At 37.3% G+C, this 26889-nt stretch overlaps 1 protein-coding gene across 1 annotated transcript in view; it reads left to right on the forward strand.

Annotated features, from left to right (window-relative positions):
- FREM2 (FRAS1 related extracellular matrix 2) overlaps window positions 1-26889 on the forward strand; it is a 130652-nt gene that overhangs the window by 87443 nt on the left and 16320 nt on the right. The window contains exons 7-17 of the mRNA XM_051608317.1: window positions 4628-4777; window positions 6417-6626; window positions 6876-7073; window positions 9376-9540; window positions 9617-9799; window positions 11512-11642; window positions 12556-12714; window positions 13544-13847; window positions 16271-16402; window positions 17034-17365; window positions 26412-26604. Coding sequence (XP_051464277.1) covers window positions 4628-4777; window positions 6417-6626; window positions 6876-7073; window positions 9376-9540; window positions 9617-9799; window positions 11512-11642; window positions 12556-12714; window positions 13544-13847; window positions 16271-16402; window positions 17034-17365; window positions 26412-26604 — 2157 coding nt within the window. The remainder of the gene's footprint in view (window positions 1-4627; window positions 4778-6416; window positions 6627-6875; window positions 7074-9375; window positions 9541-9616; window positions 9800-11511; window positions 11643-12555; window positions 12715-13543; window positions 13848-16270; window positions 16403-17033; window positions 17366-26411; window positions 26605-26889) is intronic.

A 26889-nucleotide genomic window follows, 5' to 3' on the forward strand; every position in this document is an offset into this window, starting at 1 on the left:
TCAAGTACGAGTAAATAGCTGTAGAATAGCGCTACCTAGTTTCACATGTTAGAGTCCTCGCTGTTAATACTATAATATAAACTTTTTGTAATGGACAGTTCTCAGCTTTTCTTATGTTCCCATTAATATGCATTTATGAGAGAGATGATAGAAGTTTACTTTTACTGCTGTTAAACAGTGAATGCCTATTCCTTCTCAAATCTAATGGAGCTCTTGTTCTTAACTGCTCAACTCACCCACTTCACCTTTGGAAAGGTAGAGTCTCTTGTGTTAAATATGGACTCAGCAGGTCAGTCATTTAATGGTAGCTGTGGCACTGAAATGGGATTGAGCGTTGTGAAGGGATATGTATATTGTCTGGGTATGAGCTGGGTGAGGTCCAGACAAAATCTGGCCATTTTTTTCTGTTATGTCCAAGCTATATGGCTGTGTTAACTTTTAGGGCTCATTACTTCGGACTCAGGATTGCACTAGTACATCTAGACTCTATCAGAACAGGCTGGTAAGCTTACAAAGCGCTGTTTTGTACTTTCCATATTGCCACAACAGGTTTCTGCTAACTCTGGCAACTTGTAATGTTCACATCATAGCTTTGTTTGTACCATGCATGGAAAGAAGGAAGGCAAAAGCTTTTAGGAGTCAACAGAGTAACACCACTAGAAAAGATCAGGTGTGAGTTCAGTTGTAATCACTCTGTCTCCTGGTTCCTGTATCTAAATATGTCAGAGTGGCAGATCCTGTTTTCTTGCCTCCTCTCTGGAAGTGTTCAGAGCCAGGTTGGACGCAGCTTTGAGCAACCTGGTCTAGAGGAGGGTGTCCCTGGCCACAGCAAGAGCATTGGAACTAGATGATCTTTAAGGTCCCTTTCAATCCAAACCATTCTATGATTCTATTTTTTCTCTCCTCCTGAGAATATGTATATATATATAGGTATATAGAAATATAGGTATATAGATATATAGGTATATAGATATATATCTCAGTGGAAACACATAGCAGTGAAAATCACTTTCATATTGTTGTATTTGCACTGGCATCCCAAACTGATTGTGGAATGTTGCATGTCATACAACTAACCCACTCTTTTGCCCTGTCCTTCTAGAGCAGATTGAAAGGATATCTTTTTAAAAACAAGAGCCTCCTTGGAAGTAAATATTTTTATACTATCTCATTGATTTTCTGATAGGAGTTCAAAGATCTAACAGCATGAGAAGTGTGTTTGTTTTCCTGCTTGACGACGGACTAGTGCTGTATTTGATATATGCTCCTGGCTGTTTAAGTGCAAAGGCAAGACAAAGGTTTCATTTCTGCTTCAAGAAACCTGGGACTAATGCTCCTAACCTTTCTCTGCTGATTACTGTAACTTCATACCAGTGAAATCTGTGGGTCTGAACAAAAAAAAAAAAAAAAAAAAAAAAAAAAAAATTCAACAAAAAACCCCTCTAAAAGAACTTTTCCTCTTATTTCTACAAGAACAACCATTAAATTTGCAGTGGTCTCTCTCTTGAGTGATTACTGGATTTAAGACCTGCTGTAAGTGAGCCTGCAGTCATTGAGCAGAGTGTTTTCCAGCCATGACCTGAGAAAGACAATGCTTTCCCTGTTAGCAGCTTGGCTTTGCTACCTTCCCCTGGGGAGCTACTCACACAGCTTACAGGAAATGAACGTATAAAACATTTGTAAGGATTTGTTTCCTGGGATGGGTAACCATGCAAAATGTGTCTTTCATTGAAGATACATGCCTCAAAACTGTGAAAAACTCACTGGAGTACAAGTACTAAGGGTTTAGGCATTTTTGTGTTTGGCTGTGACTGCAGGAACAAATAGTGCATGAGAATTCTTCTTCAGCAGCAGTAAAGCAAGCATTAGGATAACACTACAAGAAACCAACATAATTTTCTTTTACATTTTCCATCTAGTTTAAGTTCCCAGTGTAGTCAGGGAATAGAAGGGAATGCTTCCAGATCTCCTCAGATTTTGCTCACTGCCATTCCACCTCTCTTTCCATATGCTTGTTATGCTCCGAAACTACCTGGAATTGCCTATCCTTGTCCTTGAAAACTGAGAGAAGGCAGGCTGTGAATGTGAGTACCTCTCACTTGAAGTGAGACTTAAAATGAAATGGAGCTAAATCCAGACCTAACTCTGAAATTGCCAGGACAGCTTTACAGAGAGAACTGGATTATAAAATTGAGATTAGATTTGGGATAGTGCGCCAAACCTTAAAAATACTTGTTGAAGAAATTACATGTATTAGATTTTATAGTGGGTTTAACTACTTTATTTAACCATTGGCACATTCATAATTATTTAGTCATAGTAGACATTCTGTACTTTTAACCTCTAGAGGCTGGATGAACCTTTGTCCATCTTGAGAACTTTAGATCGTCGTATGTCGGAAAAGGCACATTTCTTTGCTGATCTAATATCCAGTTCTGAACTCTCATCAAAATTAATAGTATTTATACAAAAAGGTCCACAAAGTGTATCCTATTCACCTATTAAAAATGTTTCAGCCAACAGCTTCACAGTCCCAAGTATAAATGCAACAATTGACAACTTGGTCCCTGTAGGCAAATAATGTAACGTTGTGTGTCTGCGTGTACAAACACACACACATTTAAAAGTGCACATAAAGTTAAATGAAACAAACAAACAAACAACAACAAAACAGTTGGAACTTAAAGCCTTTTCATCTACCAAAGCTAGACATTTTCCAAGTTTGTCTTTCATTCAATGAACTAATGCTAAATGAAATTGCACTATTATTCAGTACATTCAGTTCCATCAATTTGTTACAACCCATTATTTTAGTTTTAGTAGATAGAGACAGCTGCTTTTCCTTTCAGTGATTTTGAATATTAATGGACTCTGTTTCCTTTTTTTTAAATAATTTATTTTGTCAGTTGTGAAATACAGGAAAAATCTTGAAAGCAGAAGGGAAAATACTTTTAGATAAAACTTCTAATTTATGCAACATATGTATGCAGTTCCAGAATTCTTAGGAATTGCTGCCTTTTCAGATAAAATTTGGACTTATTAATAACTATTTTTTATTACTACTGGTTAGTTATAATTAAAATCCTGTTCTACATCATTCAGCTTTCTATAAAATGAAACAAGCCATCTACCACAGAGGAGATGGTTGCCATACACTTTGTAGTCGGTCAGATTGTCCACAAGTACTTCAGATAAAGCTAGGTATTTTGTCTGCCTGGTTGTTTTAAAAGCCTCTCCAAAACCTTCATAACACAATGTTTTCACAGTATTTGGCTTTATTGAGCTCAGTTGTAGTCCAAAGCAGGTTCTTCAATGCCAAAACATTTGTTCCACTGTAGTATAAATCATAGGTTTAGCAACATACGTGTATGCTTAAGAAAATTTGGCTGAATCATTGAAATGATGGGCCCAACTTCCACTGATCAGTAAAAAGGCTTACTTGTAACTTTTCTGTATGTTAGGCATAGCTCTGTAGAGCCATAAACTTTTCCAGTAATTTCCTTTGGATTTTTTCCTTTTTTTAAAGCTTGATGAAGGGGAAGTATTTATAATGCCACTGAAAGAGCACTGATTAATTGCAGTGATCTTTGTCAACTTAATTCAAGCTGGCCATATGCTGTATGGTATTTTCAAGTGCATCTGTGATATTGTAAACTCATTATAAATTGTCAGTAGGTGAAATAAGAAAATTGTGGTGAAATGGAAAAAGAATTTGTGTAGGTCTTCAAATTACATCCCAAGCATTGGGGAAAGCAAATATGATTTCTGCTGTGCAATGGGAAAACTGAGGCACTGGCTGTGTGTGCTTACTCCTGTATGTTTGAAAGAGGAATGGAAAGGATAGCAAAGGGGAGCTGGCATACATCTAGGATTAAGCTGGGCTATGTCCTTAAGCTGGTTTGCTTTGTGAAATTACTGTGGGTAGAAAAACTGGAAAAGGGACGAAAAAATTATTTAAAGTATGTCTGTTAAGTGGAATAACACTTAACCTCTTTTACCTCTTGCTTTTATTTCTTATAAACTGTGGAACTCAAATATTAAGATCAAAGACTATACACATTCCAGTTTACATGAAATAAGATTGACTTTGTTTTAAATGGTCAGTGCAGGGGAACTAAAATTAAGTATTTGTCTCTTTGATTACCTGGAAAACGTGTCCAAAAGCAGCTGCAGTTACATACCATGTTCCAGTCTGGTTTATTAACACAAATCTGTGAGAACATACAAGTTATCTCTATTCACCTTTGTTCGCACCAAAGTGAAAAATGCAAGGAATTTTCTGGCTTGTGCACAAGACTCAGCTCAAATAAGTTTAATAAAATAACACATTTGGGTTTGCACACAGATTCATACCTGCTGACACACAAAGTTGAAAATGTGGGAGGGAAGAAAAAAACCAGAACGCTGATACAACAATTGGTATCCCAAAATAGGCAAACCAATACTTGAGAAGAAGCAAAAAATACCTAGAAAAATTCCAACCCTTAAAAAAAGAGCTTTCTTTCACTTACTAGGAAGAGTGAAGTGTTCTCCATTGTCTAATGCAGATTTTATGCTCTCTTGTTACCTTCAACATAAGGTGTAGAAACTTTTGTGACATTTATGGATGTTAATCCTCTTTAACCAGAACCAGCATTCTACTTTGGAAGTGATGAATATTATGTTGATGAGAGTGCTGGCTATGTTGAGGTACGTGTCTGGAGGACTGGAACTGATCTCTCTAAAGCTGCATCTGTTACAGTGAGGTCTCGCAAATCTGAACCAATAACTGCAGAGGGTAAGTTGTTGTTTTGCTCTAGTTTCATAATACGTCTCAACAATAAATGCTAGCACTTTTGGTCTCAATATAGATTCAGCTACATAAGATGAAATGTGTCTTCTGCTCATAGCAGATCTTTCTTCTTAGTACAAATTAGTTGTAGAATTTCTCTCAAAGAAACAGGAGTAGGATCACTATAAAGTTCAGCGCAAAAAGAAATGCCTTCCTATACTCATATAAAGCACAGTCCCACAGAGGCAGCTGGTTATGGTCTCAACAGCACACTCTGGGCATAGATTTAAAGTCACTGGCAGTGTGCAGAGTTTGCTTCTCACATTTTTCCTGTAGACAATGAGAAATTATCTAGTATCCTATTCAGCAAGAGAATTGCTGCAGCTGTGTGGTTCAGTGATGCTTTGACAGGCCTTTGTCTGCAGAATCAAGTGTTAGTGTATTCTATTTTATTTTATTTTCACAAACCACAATGTTTAAAATTAAGACATTCTTATAGACACAGCATAAAATTTATCTTCCTTAGATGCTTACCCTGAGTGTAACTGGACAGTAGAGTTTATCTTATCAACCAATTTTCAGTAATGAAAAGTTGTGTAAAACTTTTCTGTTATTTCAGGAATATCTAAACATCATATTTATTATACATAGCATATATTATAAACATCTTATTTCTGTTGCTTATCTTCCCCTAAAAATGAGCATTTAAACTCAATCCTTCAGTAACATCCTAGATACCTTTAATGCTTTGGTTTCAAGACACAGTGTCATGTATCAGCCAGTATCTTGTTTTCATTCTCATTGGTTTGTTATGTTTTAGCTTGCTTTGCTTTAAAACAAAACAAAACATAAAAGCAAGACAAACTGAGAGCAGTCTGTCTTTAATAGTGAGGTGCCAGACCCCACCTGGCATGGTCTGAGCTGAATTTGGTTCTTTTGGTTTCCATTCATTCTGTTTAACATAACTCCTCAGAACAGCAGTTCTTCCTTACAGTCAACTCACTGGCCTTTTCTCCTTCCCTTTTTACATAGTAATCTCAGAACTTCCAACTTTGTTCCAGAATAATATGAACTTTCTTTCCAAAATCTTTGCTTCATTTCCAGAGTCCCTCTCAGAGCTTTATGCTTAATATCATTTATCACAATAAATGTTACTAGTTTTTAGTGGAATAACTGGAGCACTCAAACAGGCTCCCCTTGAGAGGTTTTGGATTCTCCTTCTCTGGAGACTTTCAAGACCTGTCTGGATGCGTTTCTGTGTGGTCTGTCCTAGGTCTTCCTGCTGCAGAAGGGGGGTTGGACTCAATGATCTTCAGAAGTCCTTTCCAACCCCTTTGATTCTATGATTCTAAGAACTGTTGTTTTACAACAGAACAGAATAAGCCCCATTTTGTGACTTGTTTCACTAGATAATGACTTAATATCAAGTTGTTTTATTGCATAGTTCAGTGCAATAAGCTTAGATAGACAAAAGATACTTTTGCATTACATGATTGTCAAAATATAGCACATTTAAAAAATTATATTAAGAAAATAGATTTACCTAAAATTACCTGCCTACTGATATATGTTTTTATTTTTAATTTTGTATAATGCCATTTATTCCTTTGATTATTTTTTTTTTTAATCTCATTTTCATTGGTAGCTGGAGTAGATTATGTAGGTATCAGTCGTAATTTGGATTTTTCCCCTGGAGTCAACATGCAGACATTTCGTGTGATAATTCTGGATGACCTTGGGCAGCCAGTGTTAGAAGGAACTGAGAAGTTTGAGCTTGTGCTAAGGATGCCCATGAATGCTGCCCTTGGAGAACCCAGCAAGGCCACCATCTTCATTAATGACTCCATCTCTGACTGTGAGTAATAATTTTTTGGTACCTTTTCGGATTTATGGAGGAGATGGATACCTGCAACACACAGACAGCACTTCTGCTTTTGAATCACACATGTTTTAGGTATAGCAATGTGTTAAGTTATTTACTCCCTAGCTACTTATGTTATATATCTGATGCAATGTATTGTAACTTTATTTTAAATAGCGGGGGGAAGATATGGTAACTTTTGTGATTATACTTTACACATGTTTTTTATGTTTTTCTGCCCAGTGCCTAAGATGCAGTTTAAAGAATCTGTATATGTAGGCAATGAAAATGATGGAGAGATTTCTGCCATGATATACAGGAGTGGGGATCTCCGATATACATCCACTGTGAGATGCTACACAAGGCAAGGTTCAGCTCAGGTAATGATGGACTTTGAAGAGCGTCCTAATACTGACAGTTCTATCATCACATTCCTTCCTGGTAAGCTCTTGATCTTATTTCAGAAGGTTTTAGTCTACTATGTTTTGTTTTGCCTTGCTTTGGTTGTTTAATTCTAATTGTGTCTTCTCATTCTCAAATTAATGCCAAAAGGGCTGCTCTGGAAAGCCAAGGGTTTTTTCCATACACAATGGATAGAGTGTACACAGATTATGTCTCTTTTTGCTTTGCCTCTGATCTAGAGGGTTAATCAATAGCAGCTAAATGGACTTATCTTCACATAGATCCAGCCTGAGTACCAGTCTGTTGGGTCCCTGGTAGCAAAAGCAGGTTCAGAGTAACACAATAACAGACTCACAGACCTGCTGTCAGAAAGGAAACTTCAAAAGCTCTGCTCTGTTTTAGGCCAACTTCTGGTAAATACATTTGACTTGCACTGAAATGAGTAATAGACCTTTCAACAGGTATAGAACTCCAGTTATCTTTACATGTTTTTCCCAGGGAAGCTTTCCTAAGGTAGTTCACCAGTATCATGTATTTAATATCTCACATCAGAGATGAACCAGAAGTAAATTGGATATTACTACCTTAAAAGAATATTGCCTGATTCCCTTTATTTGTGCTGAAGACAGTTTAATCTTTTAGTCTGTCATATTGACACACACATCATATTTTTTACAAGCCCTAAGCAAGTTTTATCATCAGTGTGAAATCCTTGATATGCTCTTATGACAGAAATAAAAAGCTTTGTATTTCTATGGACATATAGCACAGTTGTTATAATTTGAGTTGTTCAGTCTATCTTTATTTAGAACTGGCTTCAGGTTTTAGTGCTGTCATGTACTCCATGTCTTTGCCATTTCTTTTGTGTGACCAGGAGAGAGAGTCCAACTTGTTAGGATTAGTGGATCTGGGCCCCTTAGGAAGTGATTTTCCTCTCTTTTTTTGAGTGTCACTCTACCATTTATTTCTCCATGAAGACAAGTAACAGGTCTACTTGGGTCGTACCTTGTTTCCATAAGCTTCTTAGACCTGTTTAAGATGCAGTAGTTTCAGTACAGTTTTGATGTTTCCAATGTAACAATTAGTAGGATGAATATTTTGATATTTTTTTTTCTCTCTTTCTAGTGGATATTTTATTTTCTATAGGGGAAAAAATAACCAACAAAACAAAAAAGCCCTCAGAAAATTAACATAGTCAGCATCCTTTTTTTTCAGTGATGACCAGTGATAGGACAAGGGGCAATGGATGCAAACTGGAGCATAGGAGGTTCCATGTTAATATCAGGAAGAACTTCTTTACTGTGAGAGTGGCAGAGCACTGGGACAGGCTGCCCAGGGAGGTTGTGGAGTCTCCTACACTGGAGACATTCAAAACCTGCCTGGGCATGTTCCTGTGTGATGTGCTCTGGGTGATCCTGCTCTGGCAGGGAGGTTGGACTGGATGATCTTTCGAGGTCCCTTCCAACCCCTAAGATTCTGTGATTCTGTGAATCTGTGATTCTGTGATTCTGATCTGGTTCTTCATCTTGAAGGGCCTTGATCATTTTTGCATGCATAATGATGAAAAAAATACTGTAAATTGACCTCATCTCATATCTTGTGCTGTTCCTTTTGTAAGGAATGCAGGAGTCATTCTCACAATGAACCCACTGAGTCTGACAGAGGGAGCCAGACACTCTGCACACCACTTAGAACTCTTGCCACTCCTGTAGAAGGCCAAAGACAATGCCTTTTTCACAGAGTCTCAGAACATCTATTAAGTCTAGGCATGTTGATCTGTGAGTGCTTACACTGAGCATTTTGCAACTCCAAACCATTTTTAAGGGGATACTTACTGTCATTTGGAACCAGTGGAAGTTTAAAAGCCATTAAAATCAAAGAGAATAATTTGAGTGAAGGTCTGCACAGTTGGAGAGTGTCTCAAAAATTCTTGAAATAAAAAACTACAGGACATAATTATAATTAGTGCACATTTCTGTTACTCTGCTTCACCATGCAAGTATTTCTTTTTAAAATACATGCTGTGGGGGAGGTCATTGAAAAGGAGTATTTTATTCCAAGATGAAACAAAAGGAACAGTGCATGCGAAGTGGCTATACCAATTAGAAACTTGTCTTAAAGTCCCAAAGTGGGAGATTTCACTTAAGTAGTGAGCTTCCATAGAAAGGTAATGTTTGCTACTTCTGTTTTCACTATTGTCACGATTCATTAACTCATATGGTGTCAAGGTGGACCATGACCGGCAGAAGCAGCCAGTGGTTCCTTGAGCTTGGAGAGAATTGCTGTAATAGAGCAAAGAACACGTAAGTTCTGCATGATATTACCTTCAGAATGATTGCAGGTGAAACAGAGAAGCCTTGCAAAGTGGTGCTTATGGATGATACCTTCCATGAAGAAGAGGAAGAACTACGTCTGGTTCTTGGCACTCCAAGAAGCGATTCTTCCTTTGGTGCCTCCCTTGGTGAACAAAAGGAGACCCTTATAAAGATTCAGGATGATGCAGACAGTAAGAAATTATTTTGTTGTTGTTGGCTTTTGGAAGCCCATTTGTGTGCTCTAAAACATTTTTCTTCTAATTATAGAGGCTATTATTAAGTTTGGTGAGACCAAATTTAGTGTGAGTGAGCCAAAGGACACAAGGCAAGTAGCAGTTGTAAAAATCCCAGTGCTTCGTCTTGGAGACACTTCCAAGGTTTCTGTTGTGAGAGTTCATACAAAGGATGGATCTGCTACTTCTGGAGAAGACTATCACCCTATATCAGAAGGTAAGATCATTCCAATGACTATCACGTCCTGCTATTTCATTACTGTAGCATCATGTTTGAAAAATGAAATAACTTTAGGAATAGAATACTTTGCAACCACATGCATTAATACATTTTGCTATTCAAATTCAGGGATATTATCCCATGTGGTATGCAACAGCCAGTTGCTCTTGGAATACTAGATATCAGTGAAGATATTTACAAACTAATTGTGACTCCTTTGAAAACATCTGTAGCTCAAGTAACTGGAATAAATGTGTGAATGCCACCTTAATAACATTGTCAAAGTGTAATACCGCTACTCTGCAGAAGCATCTACTCATAGGAAATGGTTATATAGCTGATTGTCAAGCAATTCATTAAGCTAATGGGGTTTGCTCTGTGTAGGAATTAATGTCTATTTCATATTATTTTTCTAATTTCATAATAGTTAAGCTTTCTTTATCTCTGCAATCCACTTCCTGCTGCTCTTTGCTAGTAATGAATGAGGACAGAAGTTGAGCAACAGAATGAGAAATTTCTGAGCTGATAAGCTTTTTTCCACTATTAGCCCAACCACAAGGTTTAGTGAAAGACCAACAGAGTTTGTATCACTATAAATTTTTTTACTTCTGAAGTTTATGATACCAATCAGAGTATTAAGGTTAATCATTCCCTGCTGGAGTGTTTTCACAGTTTTGGAGTGTTTTCACAGGTTTGGATAAACTATTTATGGTTTCTAGTCAAGATGAAAGATAAGACTTATTTGTGAACATCCGACAACAACACTGGGCCATCTCCAAACCCCGTAGAAGAATAGGTATTAGCACACCCGACATCCTTAACTGGGTTATCTGAAGGAAATGTAACTGACTGGAATGCACTAAATTTCTTACCTCTCATGCAGCATGTTCGTTACTACAAGAGTATTCTTATGGCTTAGTAACACTTAAGGCTGGAAGGATCACCAAATCACGTAATTAGACTTACTGTGGATTGCAAGATTCTCCAAGTTTCACTCAGTTACTTGTGTATTCAGCCAAATAACTTTTGGTTTGAGAAAGTATATCCTTCTGAAAGGGCATCCAGTCTTGGTTCGAAGGCACTGGAGAGGACAAGTGTTTCTTAGTGTTTTGCTTCACTGATCAGTCCTACTCACTTCTTAAAATGTGTGCATGTTCAGTAGTTTCTGTACTTCTACTTCCTTTGGTAATTAACACATCCAAGAATCATAGTACTCGTTTATCTCTGTCAGAGAAGACTGAACTTATGACAGTAACCTCAGAAGCTTCTTCAGAGACAATACTTTTCAAAATGCAATACCATTTTGCATAACTCTGGCTTTGTACCTTTGCATTAAAATGCATTTTACCTGAGTAGTCACTGACAATACTTTTTATTTAGAATTCTTCAGTCTTTTAGTCATTCACAAGTGTTACAAACATTTATGTAATAATTAGTCCCAGATAGTTTTCAAAATATTAAGTTCTGTTAGACTAAATCCTGGTCTTTGCCAATCTCTTTTTATTATGGTAATGCCTTATTTTCAGTGATTTCTTCATATCTACTGCTATTAATTATTGATATTTTTAGCATCAAATAGATTAAAGTAAATATATTAACATCTGTGGTTGGAAAAGTGTGTATTAATTGCCATCTTTCATGGTTGGGCCTAAAATTACAGTTTGCTATGAACAGCAGCTTTATTTTTGAGTGTCTCATTATGTTTTTAGAAATTGAATTCAAGGAGGGTGAAACACAGCACTTTGTGGAGATTGAAGTTCTTTTTGATGGAGTAAGGGAGATGAGAGAAGCCTTCACTGTTCACCTGAAGCCCGATGAGAACATGATTGCAGAAATACAGGTAACAAACTCATGCAAAGTCTTCAACAATAAAATCTGGCAAACAGACCTTCTTGCTTTCTGGCTTATATCTTTCCTCTCATTTTAAGCTTTATACACACCATCTTGGACAAAGAGGATCATCCCATCTTACACAGTAGCACCTACCCAAAACAGTCTATTGCAAAGGCAGAAAGGTTCTCGGAGTCAGTGAGAACTTATGTAGAACCGAGACCTCGAAGGTATAATTCCAGACACGTTCTTTTCACAGAATCAGTTATAAAATCTAATGTACTCTAGGATACTCTGGATAACCATAGAATTTAACCTCTGTGCTGTAAAAAGAGCAGTCAGGTGAAATATAACTTCTGCTGTCAAAACCATGTTGATATTATTCTTGCTGTGTGAATTGCAGTAGCCACCCATTTTTGTTATTTAGCATGGTATCATACATACTTTTAATATAAACAGTATATTCCTCTGATTCTGCATAAAATGTTCTTCAAACTCTTTCACCCCTTCATCAGTATCACACCATATATAGTCTGACTCCAGGTAGCCTGACAGCAGAAACATCCTTTGCTGATGACCAACACCCCATTTCCATCAGGCATTAGGGCATACAGTGCACACTGGAGTTCTGCCAGAATACTGAAGTGATTCAAGAAAAGCTGGGACACAAGAGGTTAGAAAGTGTGGTATCTTCAGTGTTCTGGAAAGAAAAACTACATTTTAGCATTTTAGCCCTGGCTTTTGTAGTCTACAATATACTTTCCGGTGCCTCAGCTCTTCTTCAATAGCTCATCCAGTTAAGGTTTCAAAATGTACTTTGGGACAGTGTTTCCAAGGTTAGACATATTCTGATCAAGGTCCAGCTTGAATCCTCTTGTTTATTTAAATGTTCACAGAGAACTTTTCTGCCTTTTCATTGTCAGACAGCCAAGGCCATTGTTTACATTGAGGAAATGAACAGCATGGCAGATGTCACCTTTCCCTCTGTCCCTCAAGTTGCATCCCTTTTGATATATGATGATACTTCTAGAGCCAAAGACAGAAGCAGTCCCATAGCTGGCTATCCTGTCATCTGTATCACAGTAAGTATCTCTATGGAAATATGGGACAAAGTCAATATAAGAAGTTGTTCAAAGGAGTAGTTGGATTTTAGGCACTTAATATCAATCCATATTGTTGAGAGTCACACATTATTTCAAACTAGAGTTGTCCTAAAAGCTAATTAATTTTTCTGGATAGCAAATCCATTTTCAGGATGACAAAAAGCACGGAAGGCTTTTTCACTTGCTCAGCATTCAGAACAGTTTAATACTCACACAGTATTTTTGATTGCATGACCTTGCTCTTTTTTGCAGTGTCTTGCCTTAATTTGCAGAGTTAAAATCCCTGGAGACAACAGATGAGCCATTGCTTTCAGTGATTGAAGTAGTAGGCTGTTTGTTGAAGTATTATAGGCTTCTTTCATTGTAATTTTGCAACTGAAAGGTTTACATGAATATTCATAGAGAAAGGTTTTGGTTCTCACACCTTTCATTATGCAGAGGAATGAATCAGGTCTTAAATGGTTCTCCTAAATATAATGACAAAAGAAATCTTGAAACAGAAAGTATACTTGCAGAATTAGATCAAAGGGTGAAATTCAAGCTAAAGTAACATGTGGAAGTGTAGTTTGTACCTTCGTAACTGAGTTAGGCTTTCACCCATAAACCATAATTTAAAATAATATTTTTTATTTCAAATTATACTTTCCTGTTAGATCTACCATAGCAATGCTAAAAGCATCACTATCAAAATAAGGTAACTTCTTAGGAGGTTTACTGGGGTTGTGAGTTGTTGAATTTTGTGACTCATGATAAATTAGAATTCTTTTGCCATTAAGCAATTTTTTAACATATCTGCATTGTTCTGCAGGCTTGCAATCCTAAATACGAAGATTTTGAAAAGACTGGTTCAATTTGTGCCAGTGAGAACATCAATGATACTCTGACACAATACCGGTGGCTTGTGAGTGCACCCACTGGTCCTGATGGTGTGACTAGCCCCATGAAAGAGGTTGACTTTGATACCTTCTTCACTTCCTCCAAGATGATTACACTTGACTCCATTTACTTTCAAGCTGGTTCTCGTGTCCAGTGTGCTGCTCGTGCTGTGAATTCAGATGGGAATGAGGGTCTTGAGCTTATGAGCCCCATTGTAACTATAAGCACATCAGATGGTAAGATATCATCACTGATTTCAAAACTCCCAGACCTCTTTCAGATCCCAAATTCCACCCTAATAAAATCAGATTACACAATTAAATTTTAACCTTAAGGTCCCAGTTTTTCTTCTGTTGTTCATAGAGGTGGTGCAAAAACTTTCTTCTTAACATGGAAGAGAATTGTATAAAGAAAATGGTTTTAATCTTTGCTAGTTCTCCAACTCCTCAGGTAGTTTTTGTCATAGCAAACTTGTATGTTCAGGAGAACAGTATATGATGTGCATATGATGTGATTTCTGCAACCATTTTGCATTCATTATGTCCTCTCTGCTGCTTTTGTAGCTACAGTTGCTCATCTGCTTTTTATGGGATATTACAGTAGATAGTAGAATACATGATTGTTCATTTGCAATATCATTTTCATTTCCTTGGCCTTTCCAACTAAATATTTTAGTTAAAACTTAATATTCTACTAAATTAGGGTTTCAAGGAGCTTAAAAACTGGTATTTTGGTTTACCCCTGTCCTTTATTCCACATTTTAAGTATAGACTAAAGTCATCTTTGTTTGCACTATCGGGAATCCTACACCCTCAAGAGGCTTCTGACTAAAGGTCTTGTCTACTAGGTGCAGTGTGGTAAAGTCAGACAACCTTGTATTGGTTCAGCTAGTTTAATTATACAAAACATAGAATCATAGAACTATTCAGGTTGGAAAAGACCCTTGGGATCACCGAGTCCAACCATCATCCCTACTCTACAAAGTTCTCCCCTAAACCATATCCACCAACACCACATCCAAACGACCCTTAAACACATCCAGGGATGGTGACTCAACCACCTCCCTGGGCAGCCTATTCCAGGGTCTGACCACTCTTTCTGTGAAAAAAAATTTCCTAATGTCCAGTCTAAACCTGCCCTGTTGCAGCTTGAAGCCATTCCCTCTTGTTCTCTCACTGATTACCTGACTAATTAACAGACTGGCTGCTAGTGTTATAATGCATCATTTGGATTATGCTTGACAGATTAGCAGAGGTAATTAGCTCAGACTCAGGACTGAGTTCTCATGCATATGTTATTTCCAGTACCTGAGCTCACTTGTGATGTAGAAGCCAATAATGCTGAAGATCATGTACAATGTAAGGGAAATTGTTTAGTGTTATTTTGAAATAAGTGCAGTGATCAAAGTAACCTGCCAAAATCCTTAATATTTTCAACTTTGAGAATGTTTGACCTCCAGTACATGGACCAAATTTTCAAAAGTAAGACAGATTTTGAAAAAACAAAACAAACAAACAAAAAAACAAACAACCCCAAACTGTAGCCTCTTCACTACATCTTACTTGCTTTTGAGAGAAAGATGACAAAACTATCATGTGTGCAGAAGAGATTTTTTTTTCCTCATGTCCAAAGTTTCCAACTTGGAGCCATCGAACCAGATGAGGTTCACCAGAATCAATAAGTTCTCCAATAGCAGAGCTCTTCCTCCTCTTTTCTTGTAATCCCTCAGAAATGAGCAAAGAGCAGAACATGGCCAAAGGGAACTGTTCTGATTTTCCGCTTTTGTTGGTTTTGTTGAGGACCTTCTGATCCTTTCTCCATTACAAGACAGTGTGGCCAGAATGCAGATATTTGTGCATTGAATCATGCAGCTGAAAGTTGCATGTGTCTCAGATTATATGGTTACAAACATAATCTTCTGATTTTACAAACCTGGACTAGGACTGGAACAAATTGAACTAATCCTGGAATGGGTTGCCAAAAGAAGTTACGGATTCTCCATCCCTGGAGAAATTTAAAACAAAGCTGAAAAAGGCCCTGAGCAACCTTATCTAACTTTGAAGCTGGCTTTGCTTTCAGCATGGTATTTCTAGAGATCCTTTCTGACTAAGAATTATTTATGACACAACTGTTCTATTTACATTTTGATCACTATTGGAGCAGGAGGCTCACAGAGTCTTAAGAAGGCATATATATATATGCATATTGAGTGCATATAGCACCCAATCCAGTGCCAAAACCAACTGAACACTGATAGGATGTCCTGTGTAAATCTGTGTGCTTAAGGCAGTGTTAGTAATTAAAGCATATACCTCTGAGGACCTCTATAAGAAATTTTGAAACTTCACACTTAACTCTGTCACATATGGTTGACACATGGAACTGCAAATGTACAGGTGCAGTACCATCATCTGGTTTTGAAAATGTGACCCAGATGATCAAGTCATTATTTCTGTTTGAATCCTCTTTTGCACAAATTCCTGTTCAAAACTCTGGTAAATGCTGACTGCCCAAAGCACTTACCTGTCATTCCAGAAAATTCTCCTTATTTTGGAAAGTTATCTAGTAGGAAAAAAGTGTCTAAAAGTAATGTAAGGGAAAGTATAGGTTATTTACTGTGGACATAAAGTAAAGCTGCTTTCTTTCTTGTTTCCATTAGGTCTTTGTCAACCTCGTATGTCAGGAGTAGTTGGAGCAGAACCATTCTCTGCCAAATTGCGTTACACTGGCCCAGAAGATCCCGATTACACCAATCTCATCAAATTGACAGTCACAATGCCACATACTGATGGTATGAAAAAATCAGCTGTGAAGCTGAGAGAATTCATACAAACAGCCGTTATTTGAGCTATTTCATTGGTCATGTTCTTTTAAATATCCAGATTCATAATATAATCTTTTAATTGGTGGGACCGGTAAGAAATGTGATGAAAGTACAAGTGCAGTCTGCAGGAAGGTGCATAAGATACTGTATTAATCTATAGTCTTTGATGCAAAGATTAAAGGTTTCCACATGAATTGAATAGTTTTCATGAACCATGCTAGATCTACACTTTGTAAAACTCCTTTAAAGCCCATAGAGATAGATCAAGGAAGAATGTATTTATTAAAAAAAATATGGAGCCATTGAATTACTATCTGCTTCTGAAAAAAATCACACAAAATCCTGTTTGAAAAATATGCTGTAGATTTAGAAATATTTTATTTGGCATTTCATAGTATAAAGGCATAGTTACTGTGGATAACATTCTCATACACACTTAGCTTATTATCTTTCTTTGAATTATAAAGTACATGAGTTACCATAAGTTCAAAATACAGAAGCAGTGCACAACATGCTTAGTGTTTAACAAAGTTTGGCTAAATTAAGCAACTCTGACCACCGACATTTAGTGATAGTAATAGAAATTCATGTTTTTTAGGCATGCTGCCAGTTATATCTACAAGAGAGCTCTCCAACTTTGAGCTGACACTTAGCCCTGATGGAACTAGAGTTGGAAACCATAAATGCTCCAACCTGCTGGATTACACAGAAGTAAAGACCCACCATGGTTTCTTGACTGATGCTACCAAAAATCCAGATGTGATTGGAGAGACCATTCCCTATCAATACAGCCCAACAATTAGAGGCTTCAATACCTTACGCTTCTACCGCAATCTGAATCTGGAAGCCTGCCTGTGGGAGTTTGTTAGCTATTATGACATGTCCGAGCTCCTCACAGATTGTGGAGGCACCATTGGGACAGATGGACAGGTATGAAACTGTAACTTGATTTTGTACCGTGTACTTAAAATGAAGGATTTAGCATTTTTTCTAAAAATAGGTGGGTTTAGAATTGAATTAGTTGAAAAGTGTTGTGTTTTTTTCTTGAAGAAAATAGACTTCCCCTAAGGCCAGCCTTTTTCTTAAAACTGTCAATTTCCAGTTAGTACTATAAGGCAGTATGTTAAATTCTTATCAGGTTGAAATTAAGGGAATAATTTAGTTTGGATTAAAATTGCTACAGTTTTCTCCCAATACAGTTTTGAAATATTTTAAGACAAACTAATCACACTTACACTGTTTAGTGAGCCACCTTAGTCTTTTCTTAGAATTAAAGACTTCTGAAGGATTGCTTTCAGCACATTTTTAGTACAGGGCTATGGAGTATAATTGTGATGTATCTTAAAATAGAGTTTAAAACAGTTGCGAAGAGCCTTCCTACTGATAACAATGGACTGCACTGTCCTGCCAGCTGCTTGGCTCTGCTGTTGTCTTGCTCACCGTGTAAAAAGACCTGCCAGTGCAGACAGCATCTTGATCTCACATTACCCAGCAGAAAATTTCATGGTCGGGGGGGTTTAAAACAAAGAGATTGGAAAGATCTTAACGTGTTCATTGGAATACTATTTCTAGAAATCCATAATAATGTGGAAGCAAAAGGGTGCAGCATTTCTTCTAGTGCGCTGATAGCAAAGCTAATCCCTAGATCCTCCCTGTATAATTACTGCATAAGCCTGTCTGATCCTACTCAGGCTCTGGAGTACAAAAGCTGTAGCTATGAAGATCAATCCTTTTTGACACAGAAAAATCTCTGTGGGGAATAATCCTGTAGGCTGGAAGAAGGAATGGAAATGCAGTACCTCATTTCAAAGAAGTCCTTCCATAGCATGACAGCTGTGTGGTAAAGCTAACTCACTTTCCTGGTTCACAAGCTTTACCTGTTGAGCTGCTGTGGAAAGGGTGAGATCCCTGTGTAAAATGGCTATAATTGCTCTGCTTTTTAACAGGTGTTCATTTTGCAAGGGACCCTTATGCTTGTCAGACTTCAGTAGTCTTGTATGCATGAAATCTTACTTTGTCAGTCCCAAATTACAGGAGGCCTTAACAGATGAGAAAAAAATGTGTCATTGACTGAAGAAATCTATTGGCATGTGGAAATCAAAGCTATTTTACTACTAAGGGCATGGATGCCAGTGGACATATAGACATGTAATCAGACAAGCTGGTTTTTTTAATTACTTTTTGAATACTTACATGCCTAAAGTCCACTTTACTCTGTGGGTGCTTGCAGGTGATCATACAGTTGATTTACTGGACAAGAAATTGCACCAGGCTCTCTTTAGCCATTGGTTGACTTCCTAACAATCTGGCCATTTTAACTAGAGATTATATACTCTGTAAAGTGTAAGACCAGAACAAAATTGAGCTTCTGCCCTTCTTAGATGTGAAGACCTCAATGCAAATGTCATCTTAGTGCTCTGTCATCTGTTCTGGTTCCTTGTCTATTAAAAAGACATTCAAGGTCTCTGCCTTGATGTTGAAATCTCACTGTCAGTGCATCTGCTTGAGAGTGCCCCTCTCGTACAAGCAGATCCTCTGACAGGCACATTCCACTGTCAGAGGAAAGAGGAAGGCATGTGAGTGTGGGTTGTAAACCTTACACATTCCCACATGATAAAAATGACAGCAGTTTTAAATGATTTCGTTTCTTCAACTCATCATTCCTTTGGCTATCTCCTCATGCCCATGCAATATGCAGCCATACATTATTTCCCACACAGCACAATCATAAGCACACAAGCACACACAGCTGCCAAGCAGCTGCCCTCTGGTCCTGTGACCTATGCAAGCCACTTCTCCCACAGTGAAGGTGAAGAAAGAGCTGGTTTGAATCCTTTCCATTTTAAATACTTTTGTGTCCCTTAGAGAAGAGGCTGAATAGCTGGTTTAGAGAAATGTGTGTCTAAATAAAACCTATATGTGGCTATATGGACATAAACAGAGGAGAAAATAAGCAGCTTTCCTATATTTTAGTAAATTAAAAGAACCTGTATATTCAATTGTGGAGGACATGCATAAATGATAATGTGACCAAGGAAGAGACCTGTACTTGCTTTAAACTGTGGAAGTCTGATGTGCATTAGGTGAGATCTCTCATTTAAAAGCAGAGAGGGATGAACGTGAGGTATAAGAGCCATGAAACTGCAGCTGAAGTGATCCTCTAGTGCATTGTAGATTGTGGCCAAAAGGTTGCAGTGTGTTAAGTGAAATATCAAGCTGAATTACTTCTAACAGTGAAGCATTACCCCACAGCTAGTATGCGCTTCGCTGCCCTCCCTGTTACCCCCACCTCCATTTAATTCTTCTCCAAGTTTGGTCTTTATCTTCACATGACCCTTTCCAGCTGGGAGGGGAGGCAGTCAGTGCCCTATCTCTGTGGTTGCCACCATTGTTGTTTTTTTCTCCTTCAGTGGACAATTAATAATCCTCCTCTGTGAGAGGAAAGCTGGCAGCTATGGTTTTCACCATGTTATTTTAGCACACAAAGCAAGCCTAAGTTCTGTTATACAGACAGAACAGATAAATAACAAAACCACTTTTACCACATCCTGCTACCACTGCAAATTTAATAGCTTGAATTTGCCAGGTATTTTGGCTAGATCTCTAAGTTCAAAATTCCTTTTCTTGATTCTCTCCTGTATCTGTATGGTCAAACAAAGATAACACTGTTCATTCAGAGAGATTTCACAAATGCAACTGGCAATATCTTGTATGATGTGAACCTTCACTTTATGGGAGCTCTTCCTAGGGCAGGGAAAGAAGATGAGCTTCAGTCAGCAAGAAGTGAGGTGGAAGACCTGCAGCTGGTTTAGTTCTGGCAGTGCTCCTAGTGTTTGCTGGAGTCTGCAGCTGTTTTAGCCAGTTCCCATGAACTCATGAACTGTCATAATACATACAGAGAAGGTCTTAGTTTTCTTTTTTTTTTTTCTTTTTTTTTTTCTTCCTTTGGGGCCTTTTGCTTGTGACCCATTCTCTTTCTCAATTACTCTGTGCATGAGCAAACCCTGCGTGAGTTAGATGCAGCACTCCTTTCAGTATACAGCTTGACGCTTTGCTCCTGGGGTCTGCCCCTATTTATCACATCTGAAATATCAGGCATTTATATATCTAAATATGGATTTGGTTGTGCAGTTTAAGGAACTTAGATTGATAAATAAAGACCTACTCCTCTTTACATTGAGCTAAATAATCTGGATTACAGCTCTGTTCTGGTTAAAGTTAAGGTCACCTTTGATAAATTTTCAGCAACAGTTTTCTTTTGGACAATCTGCAGTCACAGCCAAAAATTTGTTACCTGCTTTTGGATATGTATAGGCCTTAAAAAGGTGGAACCCATCTACCTGAGGGCTGTATTCCTGTATTTTCAGGCAGTTAGTTAAGGTTGGACTTTACTTTGTGGGGACATTGTGGGAGACAAGTGCTACGGACATCTCACATTCTAAAGATGCAGGTGCTAGAACAATGACAGATATTGTTGAAAGGAAGTTAAGAAGTGAAACAGTGAAAAACAAGCAAGTGACTATGCTTTAACAAAGTACATATTGAAGTGTTGGCCTAGACGTATTTGATAGAGTGTGAAGTATCATTTGATCTAATTTCCTACTGTTATAGCTGTTCACTCTAGCCAGACAGTTTGGCATCTGAAGGCTTCTGTGTGGTTCTGGCCAAGTATTTATCTGTGGATGTTGTTTTCCCTAGTTCCAGTTCATTCCCAGGCTTGGCATAGGGAAACAAGGAAATTGCCATTCAAACCAATTTTATTAACAGCTAGTTAAGTAAGTCTTTGAAAGAAACATGAAGATGAAGAACATATATTAAAATATTTTAACATACAGATTGATACCTTGAAGCTAGTGTAATTGAATATAGATGAGCAGTTTGTTTTGTTCTCTAGCAAAAACAGTTATTTCTGGCCAAAAATTAAAATCTTCCAATATGTTCAATTCATGTTTATACCACACATGTTATGGCATTGAGGTCTTTGGAAATCCCATCTGAGAACAGATTTTAAAATCACCGATGTATCGCCTCAGCTTATACAAGACAGCTTGCAGACGTTTTTTATTACACAGAAACAGAGTATTTCCAGCTTTACTGGTTCTAGTTTTACCTGAAATTATACTTTAAATGGAAAAGATAGCTTTTCTGAAAATCTCACTCGAAGCTGTAAAATGCAAGTAAAATGAAATGTCTGTTTTCAGATTTTTATGTTCAATTGAGCAGTAACAACTGAGTTTAAGAAAACCCTGCAACTTGTAGTCCTTTGACATAGAAGCTCACTAGCAAGTCAAACATTTTTTTTCTCCAGCTGCAAACACATGCATTTAGTAAGTGCTGTGAGGAAAAAACTCTATTATAAAATTAATGCACCAGCTGTGTAACAAAGTCAGAGGTTAAACATTTCAAGGAGCTGGCTGTATTGCATTCTCCTCTCCATTCAGACTTCTTTAAACAAACCTGCTTTGCATTTCACCTGTGACCCACCTGGCTGTGTGCCTTCTTGGAGCCAAATCTTAGGTTACTATATTGTTGTTGTGTAAACACTTAATTGATAACATTGTTAAGCTTGTGTGACTCTAATTTACAGACATAGCAGGTAAATGCAATAGAAAATGAGGCTTAGGATAATTTGGAGGGCTACAGTTTTCATGGAGAGGTTGTTTCATTGGGAGATGCAATATAAAACATGAACTTGTGTTATTTCTATATCTGATTGTATCAGTACTAACAATGCACACACACACACTGCCCTGCCCTCTGGAAGTGTAAGCCAGATAAATAAAATACAATACAAATGTAGAGCAGAATCCATGCCCTGAAGCCTTAACTGAAAATATTTTTTGTTGTAAATATTCTCACTCATTACATGTCAGATTCTCAAACTTTTTTTTTTTTACTTAATTGAGGTTGACAGTTTGTATCAGAAATGGGAACAAAAGGAGAGCACCTATAGAAACTCCCATTAATATTTCACAAGTTTTAAATGGGAATTGTCAGTGTTCAGAAATAGACCTTACACTCTGTGATAATCTGTCTTGCAAAGGAAATGTAGGAAGCTCTTCTTTTATCATTGTTCAGTTTAAATTATGTTCTTCCCTCAAGCATATTAATTTTGACATGAGCTATTTGAATGATTTGTGATCTACATTTTTTCAGATATTAACTTTGAGATTCTGTGCCCTGCCTGGAACAACTTCTGTCTTCCATCTTCTCAGGTTCTTCAGACCTGCCACTGTCACAGAGTGTTAGACACAATTTCCCCAGTTCAGCTCAGGTGTGGCTGTAGTCTGTATTTCTCTACTGGTATCAAAAGGTTAAAAAGTCACTCCCAGTTATTATTGTTTCAAACTGATGTTAATTAATATGATTTTGTCAGCACAACTGCTAAAATCTCCTGTGCATAGGATGCATAGATTCATAATGCACCTGTTCTGTCTCTCCACAGCAGCTAAGCTGATCCCACCCGTACACAGCTCTAAGTTACCATTTTGGTTTCAGCAGTGTCACAGGGAGATAAAATATGAGCAGCTGGCTACTTTCAATAGGCTTTGCAGGCCGTGCTGGGAAATAAAGATAACTCAATGGAAAGAATGTTTTCTCATGTTAGACTAAACGGCCTTATTAAGAGGGCTAGAGAAGTAAGAGTCCTCCATCTGTGTAGCACATTCCATCAATACATTTGCTGAGGAGTTCTGTTCACTTACATAGTTTTGCTCTGCGGTTAATTTCCTCTTTTTTTTCTTATTTGTTTTTATTCTGTCTGAAAGATCCTCTGTATTTCATATACCATGTCTTGAGTTTTTTTCTTTTCTGCCTACTGAAGACTAGTTTTCCCCTCATAGCATTTTTCTTTTTCAGCAAGAAATGAGAAGACCTTGTAAGTTTTAATTTACTATTGAGAGAAAGAGAACTGTTTATTCAGTAATTCTCCAACTTTCAGCAGTGTAGGTTTTCCTTCACACCTGCAAATCCAGGAGTACCTGAGAAAGGGTTTGTGTGCATAAAAACTTCAATGTGCATTATATAAAAATATTTTAAAATGTGTATATTTAATAAATGTACATATTAATATGTACATTATATAAAAACATGTGTAAAACATTAATGTGTACATTAATAAATTTCTAGCCTGGGGCAAGCAGCCCTCCTGCCCAGACATCTCTTAAGGGTTTTGCCAAAAGAGAACCTTCTAAATTCTAGGATCCTAGAAATTGAGCTTAACTCTCTATATGAGGTAGTTCCAGCACTAGTAAACTTAATCTAAAAACTAATAGGATTTCATGGCCTCACTGTTCTTGGTGAATGCCACCACACTGAAGGCTAAGAATTAATCTGGTTTCTGGGCTGTATTTGTCATGGCCATTTTATAGCCATTTGTTCCCATGTCAGCACCATCTTTCATCATCAGTGGCCCTTCTCCACTGTTCATCTCCTGACATGTATAGACAGCCTTTGTTGTACTAGGCTAAACAACCCAGGTATTTTACTCTCTTCTCATAAGATAGTTTTGCCATTCCTGTGATTATGTTGATTTCTTTTTCTACAGTCTACAATGCAAATTAGGCTTTTTCAAGCTTGGATGATCAAAGCTGTTTGAGATAAGCTCTCACTAGTGCTCTGTATAATGGCATGCATGCTTCTCTTTTCCACCCCATTCCTCAGTTTATCTTAGGATCATATCACATGGAGAGGGTAGGAAGGTCGTAGTTATGATGAGATCAACTCACATGCCAAAATCTCTTTTCCCCTCTATTGTTTCTTGCCAACGCCTTTCATTTCTACCAGAAATCCCTGTCACTATTTTCTATTACGTTATACTTTAAGCTATAAAATTTCATCTCGCTTCTGTTATTCCAGCCGTCAAGGTCATTACATTCTCCCTGATACTCCAGTCCTCCTCTACATTGTCATTAAGCATTATATATGCCCCTTTTAAAGAGTATAGGGGACATACATTAAATCTTCTTCCACATACCTTTGTGTCTTCCTCATAAGCAAACTGGATTTCAGATCTTTGACTTCAGTGCCTGATTTTTACTGTACAACATGCAGATGTAGAACAAAAACACAGAGAAAGGCCAACATCGTTTATCTGAGATGACTTATCAATAGTAACACATTTGTTATGCTACCAAATGCATTCAGTTCTTGATACTGTTCCAGGAAATAACAAATGTTTGAGGCTACTCTGTTACTCCTGAAAGGCACTGTAGGGTTACATCATAGCTAGCTAGCTATCTATCTATATATATCCATATATATATATAGATATATATATATGTATATTTAATAGCAGTGAGAACTGTGTGTTGTTATTTGCAACAATTTAGCAAATCCATGTTTGAAATAATTGCTTAGATATCCTTGCAGGTATCCCAAATATAAACTTGCAACTTAAATGGTACTAAAGAATAGTATTTTTGTCTAACTTCAATTTGTCATATACATAGAGAAGAAACTCCTTTTTTTTTGTTCCATACAGAAATTTTTGACTGTGTTGTATGTCAAATTAGCAAAGAAGCATTAATATAAAATTATCTATTACTGTAGCATCTCAAATTATCCACCAGGCTGCTTTACTGCATGATACTGTGTGTGTTTCCAGGTTGTCTACTGTCAAAATGCTGAAACATTTTATGGAATGATGCAAACTAAGTGGAAAAGGTTTTGGTATCATAGCATGTAGATCAAGGAATGTTCTACACAAAAGTGAGTTGTGGCAACTATGAACATTTGCCATAATGGACTCCTTAATTAGTTCAGAGTATTTAGTCAGTGCAGGCAGTGAATTTGTGGTTTCATAGTATTAATAAAAGTTTAGTCTGGCATTTGGAAATGTAAAGCAGCTGTAAGGTAATGGACATTCAGCCCCCTGACATGCCATGAAGTGAACCCAGAAAGAGTTTGTTTTTTACACAGCTTGTAAAGTTCTTTGAATGTTGGGGTTTTTTTTAATAGTGCAAAGCACTCTTTAAAAGTTTGTGAGGTAATCACTCCAGAGAAATGTTCAGATGTACAAATTTACCTATGCCATCTCTATCGGAAGTAAGTGAGAGTGCAACACCATTTATGCCTTTGAAAAGTTTCCTGGTGGGAGATGATCTCAGTGCTTTTCCTCCTGCGTCTTTCTAAGAAAATCCAGAATGTTTTAGGAGTATCTGGACTGCACATTTCTAATCAGAGATGTAAACGAAAAAGTATTTGTAACAAAGCATAAGTGTAAGGTCTCTTCAGAAGAGTTTGAAGCCATGTCTCATGTAAGATTTATCTTAAGAGGTGACAGTTTACTGACACTGTTCTTAACTTTTTTCATCAAAGTATATATAGAGAATATGTAATTCCCTGACTGATAATAATTACAATGCTGTAATTACAATATCGTACAGTTACAATATTGTACAATTTGTGCAATATTCACATCGAAGATCTGCTTTTAAATGTATATCAACTTGCAGACTATTTTTAGTTCTTCCGCACAGTGATAAACAGTTCAATTTGAAGAAATAGTTCCAAAGATTAATTAAGTACAGCCCGAGGGCTGTCTTGCAATGACGTCTAAGCAAGTTCAAGGTCTTCCAGAAGAGGTTCTTACAGAATAGTAACATAAGAATGTAACCAAAAGAGCTGGGTAAGGTGTAAAGACAGAGCAAATGCAAAATTGTATTTGAAAAATTGCTAATGCCTTTCTTTGTAGCCACCTTGTTTATGTACTTAAAAAACCTAAACAAAAATGATGAGTCAAAAAGGAGGGGTTTATGTTTTGTCAGAACGCATATTCCATTTGAAATACAAAACAAAGGAACTTGAAGGCTGAAATCCATTGAAATGTTGTGTTCTGCACTTCATCTGTATTTTGCAAAATAAGCTAAGTTTATTCAGTCAAATTATTTCAAGTTCTGTCTTCTCAGTTAGGATTACCTCTACAGTGCAGCCTTTCCTAACCACTAACCTTAATACGTAACATTCTTTTTTATAGGTTCTCAACCTTGTACAGTCCTATGTCACGCTGAGGGTCCCCTTGTATGTCTCTTATGTTTTCCACTCTCCGGTGGGTGTAGGAGGCTGGCAGCATTTCGACCTACAGTCAGAGCTCCGGCTGACTTTTGTGTATGACACTGCCATCCTGTGGAAGGATGGGATCGGTAGCCCACCTGAAGCAGAGCTCCAAGGTGAGTGGTGAATTTCTTTGCATCGAACTTGTTCTGTTAACTAAGAGTATAATTTGCATAGAGTAGGATGGTTTTTCAATCATTCTCATACTCAAAAAAATAATAGTATGTCACAGGGTGTTTATAAAATCCATTTAAAGTTCACATAATTTATTTTGTTGCAAAGAAAGATAACTGTCTAGTTATGTTTGAAGTGCATGTGCAAAAATTAGCACATTTATTTCTGTTCAGAACCCCAAGGTTCATTATGTGTTCAAGTTCTGTTACCGTACAAGACATTTGCAT

This window comes from Apus apus, chromosome 1 (genome assembly GCF_020740795.1).
Source record: "Apus apus isolate bApuApu2 chromosome 1, bApuApu2.pri.cur, whole genome shotgun sequence".
NCBI lineage: Eukaryota > Metazoa > Chordata > Aves > Apodiformes > Apodidae > Apus > Apus apus.